Source organism: Halichoeres trimaculatus, unplaced genomic scaffold, assembly GCF_033239565.1.
Source record: "Halichoeres trimaculatus isolate MK-OKI-2021-1 unplaced genomic scaffold, fHalTri1.1 fHalTri1_scaffold_5, whole genome shotgun sequence".
NCBI classification, from domain to species: domain Eukaryota; kingdom Metazoa; phylum Chordata; class Actinopteri; order Labriformes; family Labridae; genus Halichoeres; species Halichoeres trimaculatus.
This window is the reverse complement of record NW_027437183.1, coordinates 26,212,850-26,235,221: the sequence shown is the minus strand read 5'-3', so window position 1 is coordinate 26,235,221 and position 22,372 is coordinate 26,212,850. Positions and strand designations below refer to the sequence as shown.

Genomic DNA, 22,372 nt, shown 5'->3' with positions numbered 1-22,372 from the left:
ATTCAAAGATGGCAAAAAGGCTGACAGGTCTAGAGCTGCAGCCCACCCCCTTTAAAACTACATCCACAACTTCTAATGAGGATTTCTAAAGAAAGGCTCTTCATCCAGAAAACAATACTTGCTTTATCAGTTGACTTTTAGCTGCCATCCATTAGAATTATGATTACATAACAGCCACGATGGTGGTCCTTGCCAATTAAAAGCAATCTAAGTAGCACTGAAGTTGCCCCCCTGCACGCCTGGATCGTGTGAATAATGGGATACTCATTTATTATCCGTAAGTGTAGCTGACTGGTTGCGTTTCTTCAGAGTGACCCAGTCCGTGAAGTCATTATGCTTTCCACTCTCTCAACGGGAGGTGGGGCTTTTAGTGCAAACTTCTTCTGCCCCGCTGCACAAAGACCAGTGTGCAGTCGCAGTCTTCACTACGCTGTGAGTGCGCAGCGCCTCCACGGACCTCTCTCCCGCTTGGATCTTAAACCCCGCGTTGCATGAACCTGCAGTTGCTGTGCTGCTGGTTCCTCGCCTGTGAACGACCCTCGGTGTTCCGCTGTGGCTGATTTACAGCTGATAGTCCGACCCGCGGGGAAACGTCGGGACCAGTGAAGAGAGAAGAAGCTTGCAGGAGTGGTTTGGAAACTTTTACCATCATGAGCACGCGAGGGGTCGACCTTGATACCTACAGCCTGTCGCTGCTCACGGCCAAGGAGGACATCCTCAACCCCCGGTCCTCCACCAACTGGTAACTCAAAATGCTCTTGGTGATTCGTTTACAACTCTGAGTCGTTGTATTGAGATATTTCAAAGACAGAAGCCTCTGTTTAACTTTCAGGAAACTTTCTACCTCCCCATCTTACTTTACTCTGTATTGAGTCAGAGTCGTTTTACGCACAACCAAGTGTACTGTTGCGTAACCAGAGACTTGATTTCTATTAATCCAATGAGGGGATCTGAGGTGCCAACAAGGGGACAGCACGCAACCTTGATTGCCCTTTATTTACGTTCAGCAGTAAGTAATGCACCCAGGCTGGTTAATTAGCACAGAGAGAGCTGTGTGAACCGTGGTCAGCCGTCCATTACGCACACCAGGCGGCTGGTGTGGCAGAGAGCGCAGCACCTGGCAGGCAGCTCCACTCGCCCTGCGCTCCATGACTTTGCTTTTCTCCCTCAGGATCAGCGAGGCTTCATTCTCTGAGCTGCAGGGTCACGTTTCTGCTGATGACCTGATCTCTGACAGGGGTTTGTCTTACAGGGAGAGGCTCTTAAATTTGACACAGAGCTTGCACGCACCAGAACCATGAACATAACCACTTGATAACAGTGATTAAAATGACAAGCAATTGTGTCTAAATACAGAGCAGGGCGATCTTTGCACGGATAGAGCAGTTTCCAGTGGGCAAGGCAGGTTTCAGCACATAATGAGGAACTAAAGCTAACAGTTTTGAATCAGCTCTTGTAAAAATAACATAAATGTTGACATAATTTTAATTCTGCTCTGACATGTTTGAGACCACATCATGCTGTAACCTGACCTCCAGATACCTGGCTCGGTCTGGTTTTTGCCTCAGGGTCTGTAACTATGGAGAGCTATCTATCTTTTCCAAACAACAACAATCCTAACTTCTCTTTTCTTTGTCCCTCATGTTGTCTCACTGTGTGTGTGTGTGTGGTATTGTCATCTCTATCTGCAGACATGCTGTCATTGCTAGTGCAGGGAGAACTGAATATACTGTTCCATGATGCTGCTTATCCACTTATACACCAAAGTTATACCTTAAAGAAGTGGGCCAGGGCTCACATGTCTTCTCATGTGGAAGTGAAGGACTGATTCTGTCCATCCCTGTTACATCTCCCTCTAGCTTACACCTCTCTTTGTTTACCGTCCTGGTTCTGTGTGATACCATGAATCATGAGGAGGTTAGATTCAGCACTTTATGAGTTAACTTTGACAAGATGAAATCTGACATCTTCAAGAAATTCCACATCCCAGCAGAACATGCTCGGTATTATTCTTTCTTTTTTTGAACTTGGAAAATCTCAAAAAGTTTCCATGTTCAGTTTCATTTGGAAGGTTGTGTCCCTTAGCAACACCCTTATACTTGATACCCCATCTTTCCAGAAGACATGCATGATTTTTTGTTGTGCTTATGTGAGAATAAAAGAAAAAAGATTGAAAGGGAGAAATCCCCCAGCATTCTCTGAACCCACTTAGAAGGCTAAATAACTCTGCTGTGACTGAATAGAGAGGTGGGAGGGGTGCACAATGATGTCATGATTCCCACTGTCAAACCACAGACTAGCCAGCCTGTGCATGTGTGTGTGTGTGTGTGTGTGTGTGTGTGTGTGTGTGTGTGTGTGTGTGTGTGTGTGTGTGTGTGTGTGTGTGTGTGTGCCCGCACTGAGGGGATATTATGAGCGGGCTTGTGAGTTTGCATGTGAATGTGTTTGTTTCAGGGTGTGCACATGCATCCTGCAGAGGCTATTAAATTAAAGGCAGGGGTGTTGAGAAGTCTGCATGGAGAGAGGGGTAGGAGGAGGGTGTTTTTTTTTCTGTGTGATCCCGCCCCCAGTGTGTGGCCTTGAGATCCCTGAGTGTATTATCTCATGCCCTTGTGTGTCCTGAATGGGAAACAGACCCTTTTGTGGGTGAGACTGTGAAGAAAAGGGGAGCACTTTCAATGCATCCTTCGTTCAGACCTCTCGCCTCAACATGTAGCCTTGGAGGTCTGCCTTCAGTCCCAAAGACCACTGAGGAGTACAAAGTGTCTCACTCGTGGGCTGGAAAACACTGTCTGCATGTGTTAGTGTGTGCTTTTGGAGACAGGAAGAAGAGAAACAGTTAAAATGCTTGTACTCAAGGACATTGTCTAATCCGCTGTGCAGGAAATTCTTCCAATTCCTAGCAGCAGAAACCCTGTTTCATGTCCCGTTTACACAAGAATAAATGACTCACATAAGCACTGTAGGTACTGTAAGGTCAGTGTTTCAATCAACAATGCCGAATTCTTCTGGATTTACTTTTCAAATTTCCCCATTGTGTTGTTTTACAGTCAAACAAACCAGTTCTCTCTGTGCTTCTCTCTGCAAATTTAACACACATATTCACATCAGCCAATAACTGCAAAAGCATGTTTCCAAAGCACCATGCATCAGTAGAGGTTTAGTTTTTGCACAGTACTTGTGCACTAGTGTGCAGCACTAGTTTGTAGAAATGTTTGCAGCATTGTGTCAGCTTTGTAAAACACATCCAATGGGAATTTCTACTGAGCCGTGGAGCAATCTGAACTCTATTCATCAGACTCGGGCGTGGGCTGAATTCAGACATCTGTGAGCCCTGCTCACTCTGAACACACCTTCATTGAGATATCTGTCTTACAGTTCACACTCAGTGTGCTGTGCTAGTTTAAAGTTTTTCACTTTGTGCTCTTGCAGAGAGTGTGTCAGGCAGTGATTCATAAAGTAACTGAGTCATTGCACTAACAAAGTGATTCAGTTTTTTGAGAATTCGGAGACCAGTAAGACTTGTCTCTGTGCATGACCTGTTTACAGTTTAGTCCTAAAAAAAGGTAAGATGTTTTTAATGAATTAAAAACCAACTATGTTTGTATTTCCACTCAGAAAGAGAAGTGGCAGATTGCACAATCAAAATGAGATAACATGTTTAACAACGCTGAATGAGGCAGAAAATGTTCATGTATGTTGAAGCAGGTTTTTTTTTTTTTTCATGTACCAAGTTATGTAAAACATTATTCTGAGACAACACACTATCCTCTCATCTGCAGACTTCTGATCTCCTGAGAAGAGACTCTCCTCTTAATGATAAACGCAGCAAACCTTTATTTTAACTTGGGCCTGGGGTGTCTGTGTTGCTGCTACTTGCCAGAATTTCCACAGGCTCATGCATGATTGACTGTGACCTGAGGAGCTCCTGTGTCTAAAGTTACACTGCATGGAAGACACCTGTGGGTGTGGGGAGAGGATGAGAGGAAGGTAAGATTGTAAGGCTGCCATTGTGCATGGATGCACGCAGTGTAAAGCTCCTGCTTGTGTAGGTGTATGGTAATCTGGCTGCAGAGGAGTAGAGATTATAAGTGGAAGTGTGTGAGACAGATACCTTTAAATAATCTTTATAATCACAGAAGTTCCCCACTGTTTGAACTTCCCTGCTGAGGTTCAGCTCTATTTTAGTTCCTTAATTAAAGATCAGACGGTCAAAAAGAGGCTAAATGGCCTATCAACGCTGGCTGTTCATGCATGAGCTGGTGTTTAATCCTGGCTGAGGTTGTTATTGCTGTTTATGTTGAAACAAATCCTCCTGATCACCTGTCCCACTGGAGGAAACCAAGCAGTCTGGCTGGTTTCCTCTGACTGTTTTGGATAAGGCTTCAAAGACCGTACACAGAGTTGCTATCAGGCTGGATGATAACAGGACATGTTTGATTGGTGGCTGCATAAATAACACGATATTGTAAACAGCCGGTCACAGAATGGTTACTCTGGACAAATGCCCAGTCCCTTATTTCTCTGTCAATCCCTGACCTGACTTAATCTCTGCTTCCTGTGCAAACCTTAACTTTAGATGTCTGTGTGAAACAGATCCCAAAGAGATATGCATCCTTTTATCCTTCTGTTGTGACTGTGCAGCAGCAGTGTTGATGTAGCTGAGTAAACCAAAGTCATGCATGAGCCTCACCTCAAAATCAAATACTGAGGCTGTCTCAAACCAAGGAGTGCACAGAAGTTATCAGAGGTAGATTTTTTTGTGTGGAGGTTAAGTGAGAACCATCTAAATTGTTTTCATTTTTAATGAGTCATATGTTTGTATAGGATTAATCAACAGCTTTAGACTCCACACTGAGGAGTGATTGGTTAATGAGGAAAAGAGGCAGGAGTTTTACAAGATTCATGTGGTTCAGAGACTTATCCTGGTGGAGTAAATGTTTTTAAAAGCTATGAATGCCACAAACTTAGCTCCCATCACAAACGTGTGTAGCCATGTGTAGATTTCACCCTCAGCCACTTGTGTGAGCACGTCTGTGTGTAGCATGATGACAGATAATGGCTGTAATGGCTGGTATGTGCATCTCTGTTTGGATGAATTTAGAGGTGATTCAAACAGTAATCACCACAGAACTGCTTACTGCCAGGTTAAACATTGTTTAGATCCATCTGAGGTCTCAGATGAGGCAGTCGGGTAATGGCAGGAATCAGACATGATGAGACATGACTGCAGGGCGTTATACTGTGTGTGTAGTGCGTGAACATCTCTGTGTATTTTGGTTCATCAGCATGCAAACTACTGGGTGCAGGACCACAAATAGACACAGTAACTTATAATTGTCCAAAAGGAGGATGCAGAGGATCAATGTTTCAAGCTGTGGCTGGTGGCTCTGCAGTGCTCACTTTTTAATGGGAGACTTCTCTCATAACGAAGACACTGAAACCGGAAGATGTAGACACTTTGTTTTCACTTTGAAAAGTTTTAAGTAAAGAACACCATGTATGTATTTCCTCTCATTCTCTCACAACACCTTTCTATCAAAATTCCACTTTTTACATTTAAGTGCTTCACAAGAGTCAACCCAGAGGCCTCCTGCACATTGTTTCCACTTCACAGTCTTCATGCCCAAAACCTTGAATTTAACAAATACAGGACTGTTTCCCTTTGTAGTTCAACACCAAGGCTGGGACACCCAGCTGGAAACATTGGCTGCCCTTTTGTGGAGGCAGATGACTTCTAAATGAAAGTGCATATTAAACAAGAAAAATGAAGCTGGTTTGAGGTGAATTGTTTGTTTAATGGAACTAATGGGCTCTGAGTGTTGCAGTCAGAGTGGGGTTTCAAGGGTGTGTCAGAAAGCTAAGAAAATCTGTATTTAAGCGTTTCTGCAAACATTGGCAGCAGGATGAACACAGTGCATGGCGTGCTTGTTTATGTGTGTCATAAATCCAGCTGAGGCACTTTAAGGAGATGTCTGAGCAACATTATGAAAAAACGAAATACTTCTGTTGATTTCCAAACTTGTTATCTGTGTCACAAAGACTTCAGTGGCCTTGTATCGCAGTATAAAAGATCTGAGAGAAGCTGACCTTGATGTTATTTTGGCTATTGGGCAAATTATGAGTTAACACAACACTCTCTTGTGTTGTTTTGACGTCTAAATTGATCTCAGATGGCTGAAATTTATATTACGTGATAGAAGTTGTACAGTTACAAAATAAAAGTTTAATGTTACAACATAGAAATTGTAATTCAATGAGAAAAGAACTGTGATAAAGTTGTATTGTTGATTTAAGCTGAGACGTTACAAATTATTTTTATGACACAAAAGCAAAAACATTAGAAGAATAAAGTTGGAATGTGTAGAGATTAAAGTTGAACTATAATATAATAAGTTTGTAATTTAAGGAGAATTAAGTCATAAAGTACATGAGAAAAACATTTTTTGGTCAATGGTTAGCCTGTATTCTATTTAACCCTTCAAACCCTGCCTCTTTTTTTGGGTATCTTCTAGAAAAGTAACATACTCAAATAGAAAAGGGTGTATCTGTGCATCTACCAGGTCTATCTGAATTACTCTGGTGTCATAATAAAGGGAACACATGTGATTTTTTTTCAGAGGTGTCAGTATGGGCCTTTGAATGTCCAACAGAAAGTTTGGTTGGAGTATGACCTGTCAATGTTTTAACCAGAGTTTTTCCTGTTAATATTCATAAATTCAGTCTGTTCATCCTCTGGGGTTGAAGGTCCCATATTGTTCAAAAATCACTTTATTAAGTCTTTTAGTGAAATTTGTGGGTCCTTGGCTTTCCTCCCAGCCCACAAAATGTGATATTTAATGACAAAACCTGTACTTAGTAGTGCTTGTGAATGTAAAATCCTGACCTAAAATGAGCTGTTTTGATTTTGGGGATTTGCCGACGTCAGTGATTCCCTTTTTTGACCAATCAGGAGCAAGTTTGACCTGACTGGTCCACTGGAGCAGATACCCCCGAACCCTCTCCCCGCTGCTGGAGAGAATGCCAAAATTGAAGAGCCACCACTGCTCTGTTTTTGGCTGTAAACAGCCACATAGTTCCATGCACAAGCCTCCCATCTCAGAAGAAGACAAGTCCAAGTGGCTAGAGTTCATTTATCAAGGAAATGTGCCAGCTACACTCAGTAAAACTGTGCATGTGTGTGCTAGTCACTTCACGGCCGACTGCTTTTTCAGCTTTGGACAGTACAACAGAGGGCTAGCCAATAGACTGGTCCTGAATCCAGGCGCATTACCAACCATCCACCAACAAACCTGGGACCTTGGAAATGTGAGTATTTTAAATGCTGTGTGCTGTGAAGCAGATGTAAGAGCTTTTCCTCAGTGTCCCCCCTGTCTCTGTGTTAGCTTCAGGATGCTAACTTTAGCTGCAGTTACCCTGTTGTTTTAGCCTGTAATGTTACAGTAAACGAGCTTCGCTCTTTTTCTATTTGTGGACTCGGAGCTCGTAGCGCCGCTTTCAGTGACACGGAAGAGCGGGGCGGTATCAGCGGTGGCTCATTTACATATTAAGGTCACGCCCACTAAATCAGACTGTAATGAACAGAGGGGCTATGAGAGCCTGGAATCAATGCTGCTGTGCTTGATTTATTGGCTTTTTGGACCAAAACATGTTACTAAAAAGTTTCATCATATTTTGTGCAGCTGAGGCTCTCCTCCAAAAACGATCCGTCCGTCTAAACAAAGACGTTGCTAATTGTTCTTTTGTTTTAATTACACAGCTAGAATATCATCAGCAAAAGACACATTTCAAAGAAGTATGAAACAGCCAAATGTAAATGTTAGCACACACACACATAGAAGCATCGTGAGTAAAGGGGGCGCACCCCTCATTCCCAGAGTCGTCCTGATTGTGAGGTACATCAGCTGTGTTTGCTGCCTCATCACCATGGTATTAAAGGAGCGTCGGGGTTATAAACATGACATTCTGGGGGTTAACTATTAGCATCTTACAGGGCCTTGACTTGAAACTCCTCTTTCCTTTTCTCTGTCCTGTTTGTTCATTTGCTGCTGGTGGGATTGGGTTTGTCAGGGCTCTGTTGTCCTGACAACCCTTGTGGGAAAGCTAGGTTGTTTGTCGAGGGAGGCTGAATGAAGCAGGGGAGATGAGTGGAGAGGGACTGGGGGAGGCTGGGAAAGGGGTACAAATGAATGGGCAAGAGCATTAGGTAAGAAATATCGAGGGATAACGAGAGGAGAGAGTAGAAAGAGTGAGAGGACAGAAAAGATTTGCAGTGATAAAGAAAGAGGGAGCAGGGTGGTCTCGACAAGTGGTTGTTATAAAAACTAAACTGGAGAAAGATTGAAGTTGGGGGAGTGACAGAGCAAAGAAGAAGGAAAGATGAGAAGGAGACAGGTGATGGAGGATGAAGAGGAGTGAAGGAAAGATCAAAGCATGAAGAGAGGCAGCAAAATGAGCTCTGAGTGGACACGTGATACTTGGGAGTTTGCTTTATTTAACTGAAGGAAACGGATGAAGATAAGATGCCATCAACTTTTAATGGCCCCATAATAACTTTGATATGGAGGCTGGAGGTTTCGACTATGACTGTGTGCCTGTGAGTAACAGTGTGAGACTGCATGCACAGGAAATGCCAGAGAAATCCCAGTAGACCACAACTTTGGAGGGTTTTTATCTCCTCTGCTCTCTCCTCTCTTCTCACCCTGTTTCTTCCCTTCTCTCCTCTTCTCAGGTGCTGGAAAATAAATTTTGTTCCCATCCACTCTCCTGTAGCTTAACATCCTTGTAAGAGTCATAACAATTTACCCCATGGAGATCTTTTCTTTAAGACACTTGCTCCCAATAACCACATACTCCTCTGCCCCCTTGGAAACCTCCCATACTCTCAGGCAGCTTCCCTTTGTGTGCCTTTGTTAAACGTGCCCCTCTTAGCCTGCCCATTTATACCTACCCACACCCCCTGCTGCTTTTCATCTTTTCCCCCAGTGTGAGCCCCATCTTTGAGTGTCTTTCTTCCACCCTGAATACATATCGCTGCCTCTCTCTCACACTGTCTCATCACTCCCACACACCCACCTGATATGACTCTGAACCTTGTGTACTCATCTTTAACTAAACTTTGAAGACTGTTTTAGCCACAGGTATGCTGCTGTCTTCTCTTACTAGTACAAAGCACATAAGGGACTGAAAATGTTTGAGTTCAGTTCTTTCTGTTTTGTCGGTACACTATTTAACTACACATGAAACAACTTGAAGCTGTTGTGAGAAACTCTTTCTGCTTGTCAGCCTTGGTAACACTTGCCAAAAAAGGTTTTATATTTCAGCTGATCTTGTAAACGAGTGTAGAAGAATAATTTCCCTCCTGTTTACAATCAGACATATTGCTTACCGTGAAATAGGACTGCATGACTGGTAAAAGCGTCAAAGTTTTTCTATTACCAATGCACTGTGCTGCGCCATTGCTGTATTAGGCCCCGTTTACACGGAGACTCCTGCAAAGATTCTTCCTTTGCGTTTCCAAAAGCCACCCGCGTTTACATGAGGACGGCGTGAAAACGATCCGCGTTCATACGACTCCAGGAAGACAAGTCACTTCTTCTGTTCTTTCTTTTTCTGCCGTTTTGTTGTGTGAGACGGTCGGCAATCCAACCATGACGCGCATTACCGCCACCTACTGGACCGGAATGGCTCAACTGGAAATGCGGCTGCGCGCGGAGCCTTCACCTGAAACTGCGAGTGCGCATGCGGTGACGTCAGCGTTTCACCCTGAAACGCTCTGCTCTGTGTTTACACGAGGCTGGATGGAGGAGTGGATTCAGATCTTTCCACTCTGGGGAGCGTTTTCAAAAGATTGCGTTTTCACTGAAAACGCAATGTGGTCTCATCTAAACGGAAGGCCAAAACACAACGAAATATTTGCGGAATTGACCGTTTTCGGCGTCATGTAAACGGGGCCTTAGTTTGTCTTCAGTTTGTTTGCCTTCTTCCTTTTTGTTGGATTATTTAGCGGTTGGCAACTAACTGAAGGTGCATTACCGCCCCCTACTTGACTGGAGTGTATATTACCTGGGCTGCGGGGCTGTCTGCGTCACATGTAAACAGATCAGTGTGGTGGAGGAGAAGCCAAGCCGGCAGGTGAGGGAAACAAGTAAACACATGAATAATGGCAGAGCCGGAGAAAGCTGTTCGTCAAAAAAAAAAAAAAAATTAAGTTTGGGAGTATTTCATGCGAAGTAAAAGCACGCAGTGTGTTAATTGACCAAAATGACCTCGCATGGCACGGCAGTACAACTGCAATGATCCAGTACTTAAAACACAACCTAGTTGGACTTATCGTTGACGAGCCGGGGAGCTCAACAGTGAGGCGAGTAGCTACAAAACCCCATATACACTCCTTTTGTATGTTGGGAAATGCATGGTATGTCTTTTAGCACTCGCTTATTCTTTTTATTAGATTGTCCCTCCATTTGAAAACCCCAAGGAGTTCATTAAACCAACGTTAGCATTAGCGTTAGCTGCTACAGATAGTGGTAGGGCAGAGGGGGTGAACTGTTTGACCTGCAAGTGAAAAGATTGGGGACTCATTTTTATTTATTTGCCTTTTTGGCCCTTAGTCTGAGTTCTTAGTCTGATGACATAACAATCTATTTTGCCCATACTGTTGATTCTTCAAGAGACAGAACATTCATGGTTTTTTTTTCTTTATAAATGTAGCATCTGATCAGTTTAATTATGTTCAAATATGTTATCTCTTTGTAAATATCTTTGAGAAAACAATATTTTGTGAATTCTACTATTATGCATTCTCATCCTTTTTTTTTTGCGATTCATCGATTAATCGTAAATATAATCTATAGGGTAACGATTACTAAAATAGTCGTTAGTTGCAGCCCTGCCATAGAATATATAAACAGAGGCACTTCAGGCTGCATTCTGTGAATTTAAAGTCAATTACATTCATCAAAATAAGTAGATAGAGAGTGTTTCCCACATAAAGATGATGCCTGGGTGGACTGCCCAAGTAGACCCACCAAACATTTTTACATTGTTAATTGAAAATTTACATTACATAACATTAATTTCCAGTTTGTATAAGAACATTACCCACCATAAATAAGACCATATTTCATCTTGCTCTGCTCCTTGAGTCTGATCACCTGTAGCCAAGTGTGACTTGTCAAAGCTAAGTCTGAACTGTCTCATCTCTGCTGTTGTAAGAGTTATGTGCAGGTAGTGCTGCTGTTTTTAAATAATTTGAATGTAATTCTACTTATCAACAGGCCTTGTCTACCCGTATAACCCGCATATAACCTGTATATTCCTGAATGTGAGCTATGTTTATTGGATGTCTTTTATTTTAAGTGCTGCCAGGTAGGATATAATACTGTGTGTAAAAAGAGGAGAAAATTGGTGGTGGTGTGTGTATAGGAGGGGTTTAAAGTTGTTGAAATAACTTCAGTTAAAAAAAAAAAAAAGATAGTTGAGCAAATGAGGTTCACATATTGTCAAACAACTCACTTAACCACAGTCACAGCATCATTCTGTGGAAAACACTTCAGTCTTAATCCTGATGGCCACGCCTTCCTGTGTATGTGGTGCAGTAGCATCATGATCATATTTGAGTAACTTTAGCTCAGTGGTAGAGTTTGTCTCCTGATCAAAGTCGGCAGTCAGTGTGAATATGTATAAATGGGATGTATCTTTCGGCACACTTTGTGTTAAATCATCTGCCACCAGAGTATGATTCTGTGTGTGTGTTCAGTTGTGCAGTTCGATATCAGTGTAGTCCATTTTGTTGATTTCAGTCTGTTCGACAGCAAATTCAGGAGTCATGACAGGATCTGTGGGTGGGCTAAAATAAAACACACCAACCTCCTTTCTTATCAACATCCTATGAGCCAACAGATGAGGTCTAAGCTGTTTCCATAATACTAGATATCATATTGCTTCAAAGACTTGCTTCTGTTTGTCTGCAAAAACTATCACGACTCAGCATCTGACATTTTATACTGCCATTCATCGAAAAAGTTCTCTTTGTGTGCAATATAAGACTTTTAAGACTCATGTTGCGCATCTCAAGATGAAAAATGTTGTCAATTTGTGAGAAACAACACTGAAGCCCCTCACACACAAACAAACTCATACACCGGTTTGTCCTGATGGTACAGATTATATTTCACAGAGCGAAATGTGGTAGTCAGTTAATTACTATGTGTGCAGCTCTATTTACACGCTGACTGGCTAATGCTGTCACTGGATTAACTCAGTGGCTGTAACAGGAGACTAAATGTTGCCTATGTGATCTCCCACTACACTCACACATCATCACAACACAACACAATGTTCACTTCTGTTTCACATCTGTCTCAATGTCAGTGTTGTTGTTTGTCTCTATTTGTGGCACATTTTTGTTTTTCAGACTTTGTGAATTGACATCTGACAACACAGCAGCACATTGTGTTATGTCTACCTCTCTCTGTCCAGCCCCCACTCTTTCCATCTGCCTCAGAACACAGAGGGCTGTTTCCTCTCACTGGTCCTTGGCACAGATTTAATTACTTATTTGTTTAGTTTGTCGTATTCTAAACTTCTCTGGCGCTGTTATCTGCTGAGAACTGAGATTTCTCCTCCCTCCTCCTGTCAGCATTCCTTCCAGTCTCTTCCTCCACTTCACCCCCACTGCCTGACATCGTATGCTCTCTGTATTTTTTCCCAGAAGCCAACATTTGAATTAGCTATACTTTCTCTTCTTTCTTATAATTTTGTCCTACATCACCTCTGTCATTTAATCTACTATTTATGTTTTCCTTCAGGCCAAATAGCTGCAGTGGTCTGTAATAGTCTCCGGGGAAATCTGATGTGTCCTCCACCCAGTTAAACCCTGCACAGATCAGTCAGTGTTACTCAGAGGGAGGATCTGAGGCAACTTTACATATGGGTCAAAGATGAGGTCAACATATACTTCACACTGACTTGCACAGCTGTTGATAATTGAGTTGTTAAACATGATTTATCACTCATTTGAGCCATTAATCACCATTTATCCTATATTACACCTAGGACAGCTAAAAAGATGAGCAAGCATGCACACATAATTCCAATAGTTACATTTTTACAGGTCTCACATGTCAAAGACACAATGTGAGGGGGATCACACCTAAGAAAAAGAAACATTGTGAACACGCGACTCAAATGAGGTCAGTGTTTCACCCTGACATGTTTCAACACCCTGTCCTTTACCTGTCAGGAGATTTCAAAAGCATCTAAAGCATGTAAAGCAGGTAGTGATTTTGGCAGAACCGTGTTTTCTGGAGTCAAGGACCCCTCACTGTACTTTATTGGTACCTTGCGACTTTTGGACCATTTTGAAAGTTGAACTGATGACAACATAAAACTTTACAGGCACAGCTGAAAGTTTGACTTTCCATGATCTGTAACTTTGATACTCCAAAGGGCTGTGAGGAATTTCTGGAAAAGCTTGTGTTCTGGGATAAAAACTGCATTTTGCATGAGCACTTGCACCTCCTGTTACCAAAATGTGCATTAGTTTCCAAGCAAATGGACACTTTTTAGCACTACTTTTCTTTGTTTAAGACAACTTTTACTGGGTACAAAGCGATGAGGTAATGTTTTTATCAGTAGTTTTGTCGCACTGTCGTTTGAAATATAACAACAAGCAAACTTTGTAAACTCAGTTTGTACCTTATTTGCTGGCTATATTTACCGCTGCTAAACAGCCTGGTGCTCTGAGATGTGTCGGTAACTTATAATGTTAGTGAATCCTGGTTATGTCCTACCAGTGCTCATCAACCAACTCAACCAAGCCAGACTAAACATAACTTTACTCTGCATTTTATTGAAAGACCAGAACAGACCACTGCAGAGTAACTTCTGCAAGCGGAGTTGAATCAACATTATCACAAACAGCTTAACCCATGTTTAAGCCATGCTCTGTCACTCTCCTGTTTGTCTTTCTTCTGCTCCTATCTCCTTTTTCTGTATGACAGTCCAGCTCCAGTGTCCACCATTACTACAAAATTAACCCAAGAAATCATTTTCAGCAGAAATAAACACAGATGTGTCTTTTCTGCTGATCTTCATCGGGGAGCATGGTGCTGTCATTGGGACTGTGTGCTGTAAATCAAGCTGAGAAATAGCAGAGATTTTGCATTTATCTAAGTTTTGTCAGAGCAACTGGAAACCGATGGGCTACAGTTATGGAACCAAGTCAGTGTCTTCTCCTTGTTTATAGTCTTAGTAGCTTCTTGAGACATGAATAAAGTTGGATCTGGATTATTTATGTTGCAAACAGGGATTCCCAAACTTTTCAGCCCACCACCCCCTAAGTAATAGTACCAGAGACCTGTGACCACCTACTGTGGGAATACTCTAACAGGCCAACCCATGAACAGATGAAAAGAATAAAAGAAGGCTTATGCGACTTAAATTCAGTGAACAATAGAAAATTAGACGACCTATGTGCAAATATTGGTGTGTTTCCTGTTTTAACCTGGTGCATGACACACTCTTCTGGTTTTGTCATATCAAGGGTTGTGTGGCAACAAAGAAATGTGAAAACTAGATCAAACCTTTCCTTTTTTCCTAAAATGTAAACCCTATTCATGTTGATATTTTTAATAATTATGGATGAAATGTAGAAGTGGAAGTAGTTTTTGATTTTGGAAGGCATTTCATGAACCCCAACACCAGTCTTTCTTGCCAACATTCATACGCAACCCTTCTTGAGATATATCTGGCAAAGGCTGCATGATTTTTACAGGAAGCTGTACTCAACATGAAGTGAAGTGGATTATGTGTGTTTTTCTCTACTCAGATTTTTTTCAATAATAGGGGTAAAATCTACTTTTGGTAACTATTGAAAAATGTAATCTTTTCATCTCTAATACTGCTTTAATGAATTGAACCCGAAGCTTTGCTGGATGCCAAGCAGTGACTGTTTCAATGTGTATGTGTGTGTGTGTGTGTGTCAGGAAGGATATCCTTCCAGTCCAGCAGGCTGGTGTTAATGGCGTAGATTGGGGCTTGGCATGGTTTGGTAATTGGATCAAGGTTTCTGTGCTAGGCACCAACATCACACCATAACCCTGACCCAGAGCCTCTGCCAGGTTTATGTAAGAACTTTTCCCACAGCCAGCTTTACTCCTGGCACAGTGACAAGTGTGGAGGAGACCAGACACAGCAGTGAGGTTAAGAGACTGATGGTATATGTTTTGAAATAAAATATGCTTCCGTGGGGAAGGGGTGTTTTAAGTTGAAACGTCTGCAAAGATACACAACAGCTTACTTCACGAAAGACACACTGCTTGAGAATGTTTGGTTTCAGTGGATGAAATGTCACTGTACATCACTGTGGCATCCTGAAAACTTCCCCCTACTGTCTTTGCTAAGTGAGCACTTAGAGCCCTTTGACTGTTTTTTTTTCCAAGGAGCAACACGTTTACATGCTAATAACATTTCTCCATTTGACTTCAATTATAAACCAGCTCATGCAATGTTAAGTTTTCCTCTGGGAGTCTCTGGACCAGTGTTTTTCTGCCGTCCTTCTCAGATGATCTTATTAAGGAACCCTGATGCTGGCTCTGTTGGGATCACAGGTTACAGCCCTGCTCTGTGAAGCACCTCACTGAACTCTGTGTGTCTGGCCCAAGACTCCTTTTTGTATGCTTCTCCATTCTCTATGTTCTTTCAAGTTTCCTTCTATGAGAAATTAATACACCTTCTCTCGTTCGATAAGCACAAAGAAGTGTTCACGCAAACACCGTCCCTCTGCTGCAGTCCACATGATTTTCACACTCATGTTTCATCACTAAAGGGGCCGTTTACACAACAACGGTTTTAGAGTGAAATGCAAAAGTTTTGTTGCGTTTCAGCCTCGCGTTTACATGGAAACGGCGTTTCAGTCGACCTAAAATGCAAACTTTTGAAAACAGCCTCCAGAGTGGGATTTTTCTGCCGACACCATTGCTGTGTAAACAGTAAGCTGTCACTCCAATTTTGCACTTAGTATTCCCTAATACACCAGATGATCAACTAAACTCTACTTCGGTGGAGATTTCCCAAAAACGGCTTCTGGACAAGACAGTTATAGCACCACCTGCATGCCTGGCATGCTTACTACAGCGTTTTTAGTCTCTCTGCTTTTTCGTGTAAATGCAGATTGTTTTCACTGCGTTTTCCTGTTTTCAGATGAAACGTTGTGTAAACGGAGTTTAAACGAGAAACACTGATTAGTTGCTGAAATTTAACAAACCACTGGGGATACTGAGGCCCCGTTTACACGACAACATTTCATCTGAAAAGGCAAAAAAAACTTTTGAGTGTCACCCTAAAACCGTTGTCGTGGAAACGGCCCCTCAGTTATCTGCACGAGTTTTACCTGTCAAATCTTTCTCACTCTTGTTGAGAAAAGCAGAACAACCTTTTTATTATGCCTAGAAGTTATCCCCAGTCCCTCACATTGAAAACATCACTATTTAATTGTGTCTGTAATTAACCAGGACACATTTTTAGTTATGATGTGTGATGTACTCAGTCTGTAAGCCAGACTTGCTCTGTCTTTATCCTCTTCTTCTCTCTTATCAATCCCTGATGCCATCACTTCCTCTGGTATTCACTTTTCTCAGCTTCTACCCATAAACCTCTACATGTGTCTGCAGTCCAGACGGATGGAGGAATGCTTGTTGCTGCATGGACTCTACATGAGTAACATGTCAGGCAGGGGGGTAGGGGGACTTTTTCAGTCTGGCTGGACTCTTTTTGCCCATGTTTGGCGAGAGGAAATGAGCGCTATGTGCCGTGGGGATGTCTCTGACTTCTCCCTGCTCTCCAGCACAGCCGGAGAGGTAGACAGGCTAAAAATAGCACCAGGAGCCCAGGTCAGCTTTGAGCAGGGAGTAAGATTTGGGGGGCCAAGGAGGAGGAGGAAGGTAGAAAAACATATGATGTAAAATGAAGTGAACAGAAAGACGCATATGGGAAGATGAAATGAAAACCTGACAGATGTGTGAGCATGAAATATGCATTTAAAAAACTGCGCCTTTAATATCTCAAACCTTGACAAATGCTTGACAGGAGAGTTGGTGGGACCACTGGGAATGTTGGTGCAATATGTTTTAGGGGAACAGGAAGAGGAGAGAGCGAAAGAATGATCTGATAGAGAGCTTAATCTGAGCAGTGAATTCTGGCAGGAGCTCCCAACCTCTCATCTATTTTCTCATATCTTTCTCTTCATGCACCGTTTATCATATCTCCACGGCGTACATAACCACAAATCTCTCATATCTCCCCCGCTGGCAAAGATGAAATGAATAAATGACCTATGAGCCCACGAGAGCCTCCTGTCAGAGACACAGAGGGAAGGAAGTGTGGAGACGAGGGAGAAAAGATGAGGATGAGATACAGCTGTGGTTTGTGAAAGAGGTGGTACACTACAAGATTTAAAGTACAAGGAGGAGGAATATGTGCTGTAGAGAACAGAGATCAGTGTAATGAATGTGGAGCTGTAGTGCTGGTAAGATATCAAAAAATATATTAAGGGTATGAGTTAGTGAAGTGAATGAGGAATATGAGAAATGGTTATTGGTTCTGGGAGAAAATGTGATCTTTTTGCTTTTCCTCGTCACAGTATGAGCAGGAGCAAATTAATGTTTCAGAGCATCAAAACAAGCTGTTTAAGAGAAAAAAGGATAGATTTTACAAGAGAAGTGTGAAGACTGTGTTCAAACATTTCCTGCATAACTCCACTCTGAAGCTGTGGTGAAGCTGAATGCCAGGAGAAGTGAAAACAAGACATTCTCCTGCACAGAGCATCTGCTTCTGTTATGTTCATCTCAAAATGGTAGAGCCTGATAATGTTCTGAGGTATTACTCTGGTAGTCCAAAACAAACTTTTCCTATTGTTACTGGCTCAAGCTTACAGCTTACAACTGTGTGTGAGCAGGTCTGTGTTTATGTACTGCATGTCTGCCTTTGTCTTGAATGAATTGCAGTTTATTTGCTTTATTGCATCAGCGTAGCTGTGGCAATGATGCAAAGATTTCATTCCTCAGTGCTAATTGCTTATAAAAATGTTGGTATTTTTTCATTTTGCCGTCATTGTTTTTCTTCTCTGTGCCCCACCCTCCCTCCTTTTTTTCATCCTCCTCGCCCCCCTTAATAATGGCCTCTCCTCCTTCATTTATAATGCCTCTTCTTTCCTCTTGTTTTCTCTCCTCCACCCTCTGTTCCTCCCTCTCTCGTGGCTGAGGTCATAGCTGGCTGGGTTTGGAGGTGGGATAGAGTACAGACATACGAGACTCTGTTTTTCTCATCAGCCAGTTTGAGTCTTGAGAAGCCCACATATGTGGAGGAATAAAGGTTCATCTGTTCTGTTAGTGGGGATAAATCACAGTGAAAGATAATCATAAACACAATGACTGAGAAGGGTCAGATAAGAAATACTAGATGTAGCACTATTTTATGATGAACAAGGACAATTGAGGTGGTTATGTACTACACTCTAGGGCTGAACGATTTTGGAAAATAATCTAATTGCGATTTTTTTTTTTTTTACTAATATTGCAATTGCAATATAGCATGCAATTTTTTTTGAGGGGGGGATGTTTATCTGCTGCATTATTCACTAAACACAAGCAATAAACCGTTCTATGGTATGACCAACACAACAAAGGATACGTCAACAAATAAACAAGTCTTTCTTCTAGGTCAGGCCCACGTGTTATGATGAAATGAGATGAATTGATGCATGTATTGACAAAAATAACATATCTTTATTTAACTACTACAATCAGCAGAATATTGACTGATTGATTTAGCTTCAAGCCTTGAAGACGTGTAATAAAATTATCATTAATTACCTTAAATAAAATCGGAGAAGAACAAAACACTGCAGAACAACTGCCCTAGTATGAACAATAATATAAAAAATAAATATGAACCCTCTCTTTTATGATTCTCACACAAAATAAAGTGCAGAAATATGAATAACACCAAATCTCTGGCTCAACCACTGAGGTGTGTCAACAAGTGGAGTGCACTTTTTTTACAAAATGAAAAAGAAACACTGTGTGAACATACATCAATCTTACTGATCTCTCATCTGTAACAAAACACAAACTAAAGCGCAGAAATACAGATAAAGACAAATTTTCGGCTCAACCACTGAAACATGTGGATTGCACTTTTTAGACACTTAAATTTTTTTTTTTTTTTTTTTACAAAAATAGCAGCCTTTGCGATCTGTAAAATTGCATACAATTACATTGCGATGTCGGTTTAAATTGGATGAATTATTCAGCCCTACTACAGTCATTTCAATGAAAAAAAACAAGATATCAGATTCAATCAATCTAACAGAAAATCTAAGACAAAAGAGGTATGGGTACCACCTGATATTAAAGTGTCTGAAAGCATGAACATATATCAGCCTTCGATTTTATTTTCAGACACTTTTTTCAGCTAAATCAGCTTTTTTTCTATTTTATTGCAATTGATATTTCCAGTTTTTCAGCAAATTAAATGTATTTAACAGAAGTAACTCCTCCAGGCCCCGAAAATAACTTTTTGACTGCGTTTTGGGTGCTTCTGTTTAATCATGGCATACTTAATTCCTGAGGAGTAAAATGCTAAAGGATACAACTTTTCCAACTCCACCTTGGATGCGGTTCTGCAGAGGGACAAAGAGCCTCCCTCATCGCAGCATTTCCTCACGTGCCAGCCTGCTCTCCATGGGTAGAGAATTTGCACATGCAATTAAGACTCCTTCAGAGGCTGAGTGACCTTTGACCTGTACTGATTGTGAATGGTGACCTTAAGGAATGTCATGAGGACCAAGATTGGTGCAAAAACTCTGGATGCTGGTGAGATTGGGGAGTAGAGCGTATTGTTTCTATCATTACTGTGCTAAGACTGATCCATGCAGGGGCATGTGGATAATTCAGTAAACACACAGCTATCATGATACTGAGCCCTTGAGGTTTATAACACTAATTGCATTATGTTCTGATTAAAACTGAATTAATAGTTTGTTTTGCTTGATGACATAATAGAAATCACTCATCAGAATTACTGTATCTGCTGATTAAATAATGCCTGCGTACAGCTTGCTCAACAGGGCATACAATAAGCTTATTGTGTCCCCAACACACTCACACACACATGCTGATTGACTTTTGTAGCTCTTTGTTCCTTGACAGACAGAGACTTGTTGTTTCAGGGAGAAATAACAGAGTGATTCAGAGATTTGAGCTGAGCTAGCTGACTACCTTTTGTAGTTTGTTTTTTTTTTTGCTAAACATTTTTGATTTTGTGTTTGTCAATCAAACCGTAAACCCTAATACTTGCTCATTTTCTCTCTGTTTCTGTGTCTCGTGCTGATCTGTCTCTAGCTCCAACCCTCACAAGTCCAAAAACACACACAGACCTTTCACCTTTGGCCCGTTGTAATAGCTGCTCATGGCCTTATGCTCTTGCTACAAAGCTCCAGATGTTATTGACCCCCCCCAGGAGACACAGACCACAGACTCGTGAACATACTTGGGCACACACACACACACACATACACACACACGCAGTCCTTTAAACCTTGGACAATTTTTCTCTCTGCAGGCAGCCTCGTAAAGTCACACAACACTCACACACACATTTACCCCCAGTTGTGCTTCAAACACACACATGAATTCAAGATTACGCTCAAAACATGTCATGTCTGTCTGTAAGCATCTGGGTGTCATTTGGAGTTATGAATAACCAGGAGTGTGTGTAGAAACATATAAATTATAAATTGTATAGATCTTATGATACTGTCACTTAAATCAAATTTTGGTTGTTCAGTATAGATATATATTTGTTTTTGTTTGTTTTATTTAAGATAGAGGATAGCACACATGTAATGCTGATCATGGACATGTTGATGTGCCATTAGCTTATTTTCATTCAGAGTGCCCTGCAGGTTAATTGTACACATACGGTTTATCAAGCGGGCACAGACAAACCAGGAACTAAGTGACCATCAGCGTTGCAGTGCATTAGGTATATAGAGTGCATATAATGGATATGATGGAAGGCAGTGTTCAAGAGAGTTAAGTGCTTAATTGCTGGTGTATTTGCACGTAATTGTTAAGGTGGTGATGTAAATTGCACATTTGCCCAAGCCTTCTAATTTAACAGGCTGGTATAATTGCACATAGCTCTATTGAATGGAAATTGCATACACAGACATGTTTATACATATAGGCTACCATTGCACAGGGTTAGCAAATACAGCTTTGTGTGAGTATGCAATACTGCACAAGCATTTCATTCATGGGTTCATGGAGGTTATGAGGGCTGTATGTATATTGATAGTTATGTCACAGATCTGTTTTTTTTGTTGTTGTTGTTGTTGTCTGAGCCACGCCTCAAGATGACCCCTGAAAGTTGCAAAGCTGGAACTGGAGCTAAAGCTTTTAAGCTTTAAATAACATATTTTGACCAGATCTTAGTGTTACCTCCTGTAACATTTGCTGCTGTATATCAACTATGTGGCTTTGACTTCCTTTTATCTAACTCAGGATGAAACTGAGCCATTTTTCAGAATCTTATTGGTTACTAGTCTGTTTATGTTAGCAACAATTTGGCTAGCGGCCATGCTAGCTTCTCCAAAAAGAGAAACACAGGGTTTTGACCTAAAATTATGTATATTCAGGGCTTGACATTAACTTTTTTGCTCACCAACCACTGTGGCAAGTGGTATCTCTAAGTTACCAGCCACTCAGTATTTTCACTGGCCACAATTTGTTGTTGGATAATTATGTTCAATATGATTAAAGCTGATGATGACATGCTAAAGTTTACTTGAAAAAGATTTACAACCTCTTTAAATGTAAATGACTCCTATGCACACTCAAAACAAGACTACATCAATGTTAAAATCCACAGGTCCTTAATCAGGTATTCAGCTCTGATAGTTGTGTGTAACATTGTGCTCCTTTCATATGAAAATATGCCATCTGTTAAGACATAGTGATTAAAATAGTAGTTTGTTATTGCTTATAATAAAATGGTAAAGGGGATTAATTGAACTGATAAAAACTCAGCAAGAGACACTGTCTGCTTAAATATTTATTAACGATTGTAATCAGAAAATCATTTCTTTTTTCATGAGAATGACAATGAAGGAGAGGTAAATTATATTTCCTCAGAGCTTTCATCATCAGAGTCATCTTTTTGCTTGTCTCTCTGCTCCATGTTTGAGATAAAATTCAACCCGCCAAAGTGGCCAGTGGGAGCTGCGGTGTTACCAGCCACTGCCGAAATCCACCCGCATTTGGCCAGTTGGCCGGTGTTAATGTCAAGCCCTGTATATATTACTTCA

General features: G+C 41.4%; 1 protein-coding gene across 3 annotated transcripts in view; it reads left to right on the top strand.

Moving 5' to 3' along the window:
* Positions 1 to 402: 402 nt before the first annotated feature.
* LOC141791026 (uncharacterized) overlaps positions 403 to 22,372 on the top strand; it is a 38,982-nt gene continuing 17,012 nt past the window's right edge. Inside the window, exon 1 of one of the 3 annotated variants that reach the window (XM_074671209.1) lies at positions 403 to 742. In XM_074671209.1, the coding sequence (XP_074527310.1) occupies positions 651 to 742 (92 nt within the window). In that variant the 5' untranslated portion in view covers positions 403 to 650. Of the gene's footprint in view, positions 743 to 8,236; positions 8,597 to 22,372 lie in introns of those variants that run through there. The other 2 variants (XM_074671208.1, XM_074671210.1) reach the window with 2 other exon arrangements.